Source organism: Conger conger, chromosome 11 (assembly GCF_963514075.1).
Source record: "Conger conger chromosome 11, fConCon1.1, whole genome shotgun sequence".
NCBI classification, from domain to species: domain Eukaryota; kingdom Metazoa; phylum Chordata; class Actinopteri; order Anguilliformes; family Congridae; genus Conger; species Conger conger.
This window is the reverse complement of record NC_083770.1, coordinates 45,237,314-45,247,856: the sequence shown is the minus strand read 5'-3', so window position 1 is coordinate 45,247,856 and position 10,543 is coordinate 45,237,314. Positions and strand designations below refer to the sequence as shown.

The window sequence follows — 10,543 nt, the reverse complement described above, 5'->3', positions numbered from 1 at the left end:
AAGTGATGTGTAATCCTTGGTTCCAGTTTATTTCACATTTATACCTTGATGTTAATTTCTTTTTCTTTTTCCCCAAAAAAAGAGGAAATTGTGAAATAAATGTGAGGAGGAGGGAAAGGGCACATGAGGGATTTGGGGTTTCCAGCCACCTTCCTCTCTCCTGCACAAAGCTACATGTGCAACAGAAGGGGGCGCTAAAGAGCAGAGAAAAATGGCTGCATCTTCTCCCCAAAGCTTTTCCGATGGTTTTACCTCCTCTGATGGAATAACACGACGAGGTCATGGGGCCTGTCTTAATGCATAGGCGTCTGCCGGAGCTCATAATTTTGGCTATTTTTGTATTGCTGCTTTCTGTGAATTTTGAAAGGTTCAAACTCCTGCTGCTTATTTCCGCGTTTTTAAATTTTGTATTCATACGTAATGGGTTTCCCCCCTTTGTGTTGAAATTGCACAAAGGGTTACCTTCGCCAAAACCGATAGCCATTTTTGTGTGTGTCTGGAGGTACACGTGTTCAGTTGAAGACGGGAGTACTTCCGTGTTGATCATTGACTTCATAAACTTTCCATTCACCACTCCCATCTTCCCTGCTCCAGTGCAACGGTTATATAGAAATTCTCTACGTATTACATGGTGCATTGCGTTTTAATGCTCATGACTGGTCAGTATTCCGTAAACCTCAAATGTATATTCTTTCAAATTATGGCATTTAAATATGTTTATACCTGTAACCTTGTATTGATCATGCCTTGTGGAGAGTATTGCATATTTATTTTTAATGGTATTGATAACGGAAGGGTTAACATCTGTACAATTTGAAATAAAAATAAAAAGATGTGATTTTTTAAAAATAGATACACTTTTAAAAGCATCCTGCACAGAACCTTGCAGATTGGCTTGTCATTTCCATGTGATCTTGAGCTTTTCAGATTTGTCAGTTTTGTGTAATGTTGATCGTAATTGTTGACGTCCATTATGAACATTGAATTTGAAGTATACACAGAATACAAATCCGATATAATGGCTTTGCTGGAACTAATATCTTCAAGACACTTATCTAGTGAAATCTGTAGGAATTCTGCTGGGGTTGTATCTGTATTGGTGTTGCTGTTTCCGTTTAAAAAAAAAAAAAAAAAAAAAGAAGAGAAAAAAAACAAACAAACCTTGCATTACTTTTTGTGGCTCAGCCTATATGATTGCAGTGTAAAAATGATGCTTGTCCAAACTTGTATATAGATGGCACAGATCTCAGTTGTTATGTAGCTGTAGTGTGTTTAGATTGCCTGTAATATTTAGCCTCTGAATGTATGTGACCGTAGGACTCTATCATTTTTTTTGTACATTATAGACTGAGACGTCTTTTTTTGAAATAATTTTGGGATTCAAATGTTTAGCTTCAGCCAGAATTCATTCTGAAGGGTTTTTAAACGACATTCCACAGATTTGATCGGTTTCAGACTTGCTTGAGGTTTGACTTCAATAAAACTGTACTGAATGTTCCCATCTCCCAGTCTCTGCCTTCGTCTTTCTGTTGTGTGGGTTTAATGTCGCATGTGCATGTACTCTACAAGCCTAAGCAAATGTGTCTGGGGATAACGATGTTAGCATAACAATGGTTATTGATTTAATTCGTATTTCCGTTTTCCTCTTCTACCTGAACTCTCAGTAATATAACCTTTGGCACAAATGGATAGTGTGGAATATGTAAGGGGACGTGTGTGTGTGTGTGTGTGTGTGTGTGTGTGTGTGTGTGTGTGGCAATGCAACTGGGGGTGGTGGAGACCCTGATGGGTTCAGCAAGAGCATAAAAAGGAATTGGGAATTCATTTTTTATGACGCAATAATTAGCCCACACCTTCCTCAGTGGGTTCCAGTCAAATCAAAGATCACAGGCGTACTGCACCTGGATGCAGATTCAACATTTTGTTCATCAGTCTTTTATGGAACAGGTTTTTATATCAGTTACCGTAATCTGAGCACCACATGGACAGAGGGTCACGATATCTGCATTAAATGGGGTGATATTAAGTTATGTTCTAAAGGCGTCAGATAAGGTCTGAGTGCCAGAGTATCTTTCCCTTGGCCTTCAGAATCTCCCTGTTTAGACTGGGAGCTGCCAAAAGTGATGGCTGTTCTGCATTAAGGTAATTTAATAACTCCCTTCTGTTTTAACCTGTAAGAAGACGGTTTTTAAATCCTGGTTTAAATCCTGCTGAAACACAGATGACTATGTTTGCTTGTTCTTTATGCTGCAAATGCCATGGATTCAAGTCCCAAGTTTGGAAACCACTTCTTGAAACATTTTGTTTGTATTTGCCTGCATTAGCCCACTATATAGTATGTGCTTATGTTGTAGGTTACTGTTTGGGACATTTAAGATGGAACATAACCACTGTACGATCAGTGTATATGGTTTGCACTTTCAGTTATTTCTCTGTAGTTTTTCATTTTAAAAAGCCGAGAGGAGAAATGCTGTTTTTGCTATTCGTCTGCTTGCATTATTCACAAATAGAAGCGCTGCTGCATTTTCTGCGACCTGTAGGTGTCGCGCAGATAATGTGACGTGGTACACTTTTTTCCTCTTACCCAGAAGCTTTCTCTTTGGCACATCCTGATCTGCAGGTCTCGGAGAAAATAAAGAGGAGAAGCAGGTTGACGTGTAACTAAAGTGTTGATCAACTACTACGTCCGAAACCTTTGTAGTGCGTGCAGGACTGCGGACACGGAGGACACAAGCAGAAGTGGAAAGGCGTCTACGGTTTGTGGCTGGCCAGTTTGGAATCATACAAGAAAGGTGGTGAAATTGGACGCAAAATAGGGAGGTTACAGTCGAGCATGCGAAAATAGGAGCCGCGCACAAATTTCGGTGATTTGATGCTAAAAGGAAAGGGTCGCTCGTTTTAGTGAGCATTCTAGGCAGGTAACCCGAAAGCAGCTAGGCGCTGCTTGACGATGTGATCGGAGTAAACGATGTGCGAAGCTGGCTCATCTCATCTAAGTAGCTTTTAAAATATTGACCAAAGTCATTACACATCATCGGGGCTAACAAGCTAGCTAGCGAATGCTCTGCGTCGGGCAATACGGATGACTACAGTGGCTTTTTCCTAGTGACGTTTTCTTCCTCTGATACACTGGTATTACGGGATACTTTGTTGCTACAACCGTCGATTGTTTCTTTCTGCAAGCCAAGTCTGTCCAAAAATGCATGCTTTGTGGACTGTAAGATACCTTTGGCCACAGCTTTATCTGTAGTGGGTGGATGACAGGTAAACGTTGTAAGAACTTTTTAGTTAGCAATTGGAGCGTAGATCTGTGCATCTTCCATTGGCAAAGTACAGGCAGGCTGCCTCTGGCTAGCTAACCATTTCAGGTAAAAAATAAAAAATACAATGTATATAGTAAATTCCTCGTATGGTATTCGTTCCTGATAAACGCAGGCAAATAACCGTTCTTGGTTGTTCATGTCACGATTTAGACGTTTTTTGTTTTTTCCCCCGCCTTACATCTTGTTAAATGTAGGCTAATGGATCGAAATAGTCTGTGTAGTCTAACTATTTTGTCTCGATCAAATACTACTCTGGATTAGTGTCGTCATGTATTGACTTTATGGACATCTTTCCTTTCCTGTAGTGCTGCCCAGGACTCAAATGGATCTTAATGAAATAAATATTTGATGACCAAACCGGGGTAAAAGATGAAGAAGGGTTTAGTAAATGGCTTCATCTTTGAGGCATCAATCCGATTGCTGCTTTTGTTCCTGTTCATGTAAGTAATATGTATGGCGTGTAATTCGGTTGTATTTCAATACCATTTATGGGGACTCTAGGAGCTAGTAACCTGGTACATTTTATTGCAATGTTAATCCTTAGTTATTGCTCTTATCGCCCCCTTCCCTCTTGCTAAACTCGTGTCTCTCGCTAACACTTCTATTTTCCGGATTCAGCCACATGGCTGTTGGCACCAGAGATGTTTCGTGTGCAACGGCATAAATGCATATATCCCCTGTTGGGGGAAAAAAAGCTATGTTGACTCAACATTGTTTGACCAGCTCAAGTTATGTTTTGAAACGCCTGGTAACTGGTATTTCAAGCTGGCCATGGCTGGATTTTACACCAGGGTCTGCAACATGTTATGTTTTGTCGCCCACAGTATAACGGAAGAGCTCCCTCCATTTAACCGCGAGATTCAGCCGGAGGAGCTGTGGTTGTACAAATATCATCATGTACAGAACGACCATGTACCCACCTCACTCATGTTTGTGAGTACTGGAGCTCTTGCAGAAATGACCTTCTATCGAAATAAGCATTAAAACAGTCGTTTCACCTCCTCTCATGTTGTGCATTGTTTTACTTTCTCTTTAAATCGCAGAGCATCGCCTGTTTCACACCGCTGGTAGTCATAATGCTGTTTGCCTTCCTGAAAAAGGCGGAGAAGGGAGACGTCAGGGAGGCCTCTTTAGGTCGGTATATTATTGCCCGGAGACCTCTCTGGACATGACCTCTGAACTGCCAGGCTCTACAACACTTCACTTGGCCTCTCCTTGCGTCACATAGTTCATAATGGCTTGCTGCAGCTGGGTGGGCCGGCTCAGCGTCCTGTCTGCGAAAATGGAATGAACCCATCCTCTGTCATGCATGTGGGGTGTAGGCTAGTCATTTAAGAGAGCAGAACATAGTATGAGGAGCAATAATAGGCTGATTTCTGGGAGTCAGTAAACCACATATTTAAATTAAATGAAATTGCTGAGGTATAAAATGTTTTTGAAAAGTTACATTTTGCTAATAATGCTGAAATAGTGAATACAAATAAGGGTTATTAGTGTACTAAAATGGAGGTACAAACAGGTAGATGGCACATCTCTCATTTTCTCCCCGACAGTGCCATGTCAGATGTTCTTAAACTTAACAGTTAACAAATAAGCTGTAAATTAAGGATGTGCTTCCCAAGCCAAGTCAAGGTTGCCAAAATGCTTGTTCCAAAGCCCGCTGAGGTCAAGCTTGGGTTCATGTAGAAAGCAGAGAGATACTGATACCTGTGTGTCATTAGACTTTACACTTATGTGGGATTATTGACAATACTGGGCACCTATATTTTTGATTACTGTTATCGTGGAATGGATTTCTCTGGTATCCACTGTGAATCGCATCTGGAGGTAGTCTTGGTTGGATTCTGCTTGTATCCCTGTATTGGATCTGAATGTAAATGCTCCAACATGTACCTTTGGTTATCAACAGTCTCCTGACATTTAATACCCCTTGTATCTGTTGGGCAGATTGACATTGAGCAGAACAACTGTGATAAAAATGGTCTAAACACGCAGTGTCAGATATGATACACAGTAATAATCAAGTGCAAACACGTCAGAACATGTACAAGATTTCCTGAAATGTCAACTCTTGTTCTGGATAAGACTAAACGGGGCCATTTTGCTTCCGACAGCGGTGACACTGGCCTTGGTTCTAAATGGGGTCTTCACCAACGTAGTCAAGCTGATTGTAGGCAGGTAAGCGCGGAGTCCAATCTCTAGTCTGTTTACCTTTCCGTGAACTTCATTCCTACACGTGCTTTGGAAATGGGCAGTCTTTTCCGACGTGCTTTTAAAATCAGCTCTCTATGATTTTGGTTATCTTCAGGCACATGACTACAAAGCGAAAATACCACAAGCTGACTTTTGTATTTATAATATTTTCAATGTTTCCTGATAAGTTTTGTTACATTTGTTATAGATTTTTTTACACCGTTTAATTCATGCATCGAAGAACTATTGAGTGGATGGCTCCTCTTAAATGTGATTAAAAATTATGAGTGGTAGACCCACGTGCACCCTTAAACAGAGTCGCCAGGTGTGCTTACCTGTGTTTCAGACCTAGGCCAGATTTCTTCTACCGCTGCTTCCCGGATGGGCAGATGAACCTGGAGATGCGCTGCAGCGGGGACCCCGACGTGGTGATGGAGGGAAGAAAGAGTTTCCCCAGCGGCCATTCGTCCTGTAAGGGCCGCCTCTCTCTCTCTCTCTCCGTATCTCCTCTCCTCCACGGTCCAGCGTGAGGTTTGAGACTGACTCGCTCTGTCTCTTGTCCCCCTGGACCCCAGTCGCCTTCACTGGCCTGGGCTTCACAGCGTTCTACCTGGGAGGGAAGCTCCAGTGCTTCAGCCCCGCCGGACAGGGCAAGGCCTGGAGACTGTGTGCCTTCCTCACGCCCCTCCTCTTCGCCATCATGATCGCACTGTCCAGGACCTGCGACTACAAACACCACTGGCAAGGTGAATACCCGAGTCTGCCCAACTATGCCCAATTTATGCAATGAAGAACTATAGAGTAGATGGCTCCTCTTAAATGTGAAAACTAGCACACACTGTTCCTCACGGTGTGCCACAGATGAGACGTGTGATTGGATGTTAGATATGGTGTTCAGGGCCAGAAAGGTTTAGTTAAGTGGTAAACGATTGGCATTTATATAGTGCCTTTATCCAAAGCGCTGTACAATTGATGCTTCTCATTCACCCATTCATACACGCACTCACACACCAACAGCGATTGGCTGCCATGCAGGGCACCAACCAGCTCGTCGGGAGTATTTTAGGGGTTAGGTGTCTTGCTCAGGGACACTTTGACACACCCAGGGCGGGATCGAACTGGCAACCCTCTGACTGCCAGGCGACTGCTCTTACCACCTGAGCCAATGTCGCACCATATCTATAGAACAATGTCTAGTTCTCTACATTGTAGCATTTTCTTACAGAACGACCACACTGGACGAAAGTATAAGCAGCACGGTTCCAAGCAAGGCTGCATTGTGTAGCGTTGTTTCCGAGCGGCTGTTTGATAATCATGGCTTATTATGATTTGAGGCTTCAGTGTTTTTCCCCTAATGCCTCTGTGTACTTTGTGTTGAAAAATGAAAATTTCTCCTATGAGGCCTTGAAGATTATATTAGCTAAATTACATTTGTGCTGGGTGTTGCTCAGTTTGGTTGAGATTTGAAACAATGGTTGAGTATTTGGGAGTAATTGGTACAGACTGACCCATTTATTAAGGATCATGTGTGTGCAATCATGACCTATATTCATGTAGACCTTCTTTAAAAACGCAAGAAATGCTCACCCAACTCTCAGTTCAAAAATTAAAACCACAGATCTTTAGTGTTTCGGTGTGCAAGACACAATGGCTGCGATGCGCTCAAATTTCTGCAACTGCCCAGTGTCTCGTGTTACTCCCGAATCTGAAGCCTCAGCACTTTCCCAGCAAGCACATTAACATTGATTAAGGGTTCAGTTGTCACCTCTGGGCTACAGCATTAGTATTATTGTCTCTCATCCTGTAGATGTGCTGGTGGGATCTCTGCTGGGCCTGGTCTTCTCCTACCTGTGCTACCGACAGCACTATCCGGCACTGAGCGACCCGGACAGCCACAGACCGCTGCGCGAACGAGAACACATCCCAGCGGCCCAGGAGCGCAAGCAGGCTAGCTCTGGCTACATCCTGCCCTTATAGGGACGCAGGCTCACTGTCACAGGCGTGCTTCTGAAAGCCTCTGGCGGGGGCGGGGGCGGGGGCGGGGGGGGGGGGGGGGGGGTTAAAGGCATACTTTCTGCCCCCTACCAGGTCCCTGCTCTCTGGTTCAGTGCTGTCCTGTATATCTGCCTGCTGTGTGTGCCGGCGGCCATTTTAACTGTGCCTCGAGCGCATTAGAACAGCCTTGTCTCGCGTGTTCAAGGTTTGGTTGGTTTGCAAAGTGCACAACGGGGACTTGTGTCTGACTTTAACCTTTGAACGCGTCAGTCTGAATATCTACGTGACCCCCCCCCCCCCCCCCCCCCTTCTGCTAATGTTCCGTGCTCCCGTAGTTTACTAATGTATACATCATAGTTGTTCAGTAGCATCTGAGATTTACAACTGGCAGTGGCTTTGGGGTTTTTCCTTGAGAAACTGTGACCAGGATAGAGTACGCTATCATCATTCTGCATAATATTGCGAATTGTACCGTTTAATTTATTGTTGGACCTCACAGCCTGCGTTTTGGCAGGGTTTCTTTTGTAATGTATTGAACTATGGAGCATGGGTAGACCACTGAATTGCTTTTAAAACGTATTACGGTTAAGATCTGAAGATTTTGTTATTGACAGGTTATTCTAACAAAGAAACATTTGTGGTGCCTTTCTGTAATTGTTTTTTTTTTTGTTTTTGTTTTTTTTACATTCCGCATTACATTCAATTAGGTAAAAGGTACGATCTCTTGAATATCCTGTATGTGTACTGTACTATTGAAATAGAATAATACATGCTGTATGCTTACATAAATATTTCACAACATTGTGTAGTACAATGTAAGAATACCTCACTATCATGCGCGTTCTCTGGATTGGTCGAAAATCTTTTTAATTATACAATTATAATTGTAATTATTGATATTTTATACAAGTCCAATGTTTTTTATGTGGTCGTTGTGGGTGTACAGGGTACACATTGATTGCAAATAAATAAATAAATAAATAAATAAATAAATAAATAAATAAATGAATGAATAAATAAACACATCAAGTCAATATCAATCATTACATAGGAACACAAAGATGAGTGGAGCACTATTTGTGCATTCTTTCAGGGCACTCGTTAGATAGTCATGGCTTATTGTGGCTTGAGGTTTCAGTGTTTTTGCTCAATGACTTTGTGTAGTCTCACTTTTGAAAAATGAAACTTTCTCTTATGAGGCACCCGATTTCTTGGAGGATTATATTATTTAAATTAAATTGCTGTGTTCCATGGGAATTGCTTTTTCTGATTGAAATTTAAGAGAGCAGCTTTGGCTGTTATTTGGACAAATTGATATTGAACTGCTCATTTCTTAAATAGCGTGTGCATAATTATGGATTAAGGATGAAAAATCTGTAGTTCAGTTCTTTAGTATGGTGTCTTAAAAAAAATCATTTGGCCACCAACCTAGGGTTGAGCATATCCAGTTCCCACCCCAATTTGGAATGGCCAATCATCTGTAAGCACAGACATGTACATGCATGCGTGAACCCCACTGCCATTTCGGGAGAGCGTAGACATCCAGGGTTCTCCTGCTAAACGTGATATTACCGGCTGCTTCTGTTCAGAACGTAGGCCACAGCTACGCTTACATAGAGTGGAGTCGGAAGAAGAGCTTTGTGGCTTTGACTGCAACCTACAGGCGCCTGATTGGCCAGTAGGGCTCAGGTAGCAGTGTGCACCGAACCCTATCCAACTGAACTCCCAATACCTGGGCTATGTATTTGCTGAAATGGTGTACTTTTCATATACGTCAATGACTTCATTGTACCATTTTAGTTTTCTGCAATATTTATGAACACACTTTTGTGTATACGGATTACTGCTGCTAATGTTTCCGTGGAATGCAACTGGTGGTTACGAAAAATCAATTGTGAAAATGACAGTTTGTCTCACTTTAATTGTCAGCGAAATTCACATTTGTTTTCTTTCCATCTCAGGTCTTCCTGCCTTTGTGTCGGGGATTCAGCCTCTGGGTTCAGTAGCGAGGCCTCAAGCATAACCTTTTAAAACATATCTTTGTTACAGTTGTGATATAATGCCCTTTTTACAAAACAAGAATAAGACTTGCTAGCTTTTGACCAATTAATCGCATGCTCAGACATCACATTCAGCACCAGCCGGTGATCAGTTCGATGTGTCATCAGGAAATCTGCAGGGTCTCGTACTGTGTGTTACGCAGCACGACTCGAAAGGGATTATTTTTGGAACTGCAGATTAGTTTTAGATCGTCTCATGGTCCTCCCAACAAGGTGCATTTTAAACTGGTTAGACTGGACGAACTTGCATTTGCCAGCTCCCTATGTTCATACTAATTCCTGGCTACACTTATCATGCAGATTTGGTGAAATCGGTGGTTTTCTTTATTATACAATAGCTGTTGGTTCCCCAGTCTTACCCAGGAGTCAGGCCGTGACTGCATCGTCGTGTTTGTCGTGTGTTACACTGGAAGTTAAATCTTGGACTGGCTCCTTTGTGAAATGGGTTCAAATGCAGTGCAATTCACACGCGTGCTTTCACACGCAACGTCAACAATGACGTGACGGAGATGTGTGTACTTTGTACTTTGGGTTATGCATGCATTACCCTAAACATTACCTTCGACCAGAAACCTGATATTCCACTCAGGCATGAGATGATTCCAGACTTTTTGACATAAAGCGAATATTTCAAATATTTCGGAACTGTTTCGTGTGTTTTGTAGAATTTCTTCCAGTGAATTTGCCCATTCGGCCACTCACATCATGGTATTCTTTGAGTTAGAGGCTTCCTTTCCTCCCTGAGCCAAGAAGCTGATTTTAGCTTTGGTGAAGGTCAACACTGTCGGAAATGTACACTTCCACATTCGATCTCCGTGAAACTAACAATGTGATTTTTATTTTCTTCTCTGAAGGCAGCTGGCAAACATGTTTATAGTTGTGTCATGAATGAGATGTTGCATAAGTCAGTCTATTTAAGTTTTATTAATTTGGTGCATGCAGAAACCCTTTGTATTTATTAATTGTAAACCT

At 42.2% G+C, this 10,543-nt stretch overlaps 1 protein-coding gene across 3 annotated transcripts; it reads left to right on the top strand.

Moving 5' to 3' along the window:
• The first annotated feature begins 2,601 nt into the window (after positions 1–2,601).
• On the top strand, positions 2,602–7,564 carry plpp5 (phospholipid phosphatase 5). Of its 3 annotated transcripts, none has more exons than XM_061261254.1 (8): positions 2,602–2,756; positions 3,629–3,763; positions 4,148–4,256; positions 4,367–4,457; positions 5,438–5,501; positions 5,863–5,987; positions 6,092–6,262; positions 7,324–7,562. In XM_061261254.1, exons 2-8 carry the CDS (start codon positions 3,693–3,695, stop codon positions 7,491–7,493), a joined length of 801 nt encoding a protein of 266 aa, XP_061117238.1. In that variant the 5' UTR covers positions 2,602–2,756; positions 3,629–3,692; the 3' UTR covers positions 7,494–7,562. The 3 variants fall into 3 exon arrangements, with proteins under 3 accessions (XP_061117238.1, XP_061117237.1, XP_061117239.1); XM_061261253.1 differs by having other exon boundaries at positions 2,602–2,792; XM_061261255.1 differs by lacking the exon at positions 2,602–2,756 and having other exon boundaries at positions 3,687–3,763; positions 7,324–7,564.
• Positions 7,565–10,543: the final 2,979 nt, after the last annotated feature.

Coding starts and splice junctions, on each gene's coding strand:
- plpp5 (XM_061261255.1), top strand. CDS start 3,693: ATGAAGAAGGGTTTAGTAAATGGCTTCATCTTTGAGGCATCAATCCGA. Junction 3,764..4,147: donor CTGCTTTTGTTCCTGTTCAT/GTAAGTAATATG, acceptor TGTCGCCCACAG/TATAACGGAAGAGCTCCCTC. Junction 6,263..7,323: donor CTACAAACACCACTGGCAAG/GTGAATACCCGA, acceptor CTCATCCTGTAG/ATGTGCTGGTGGGATCTCTG.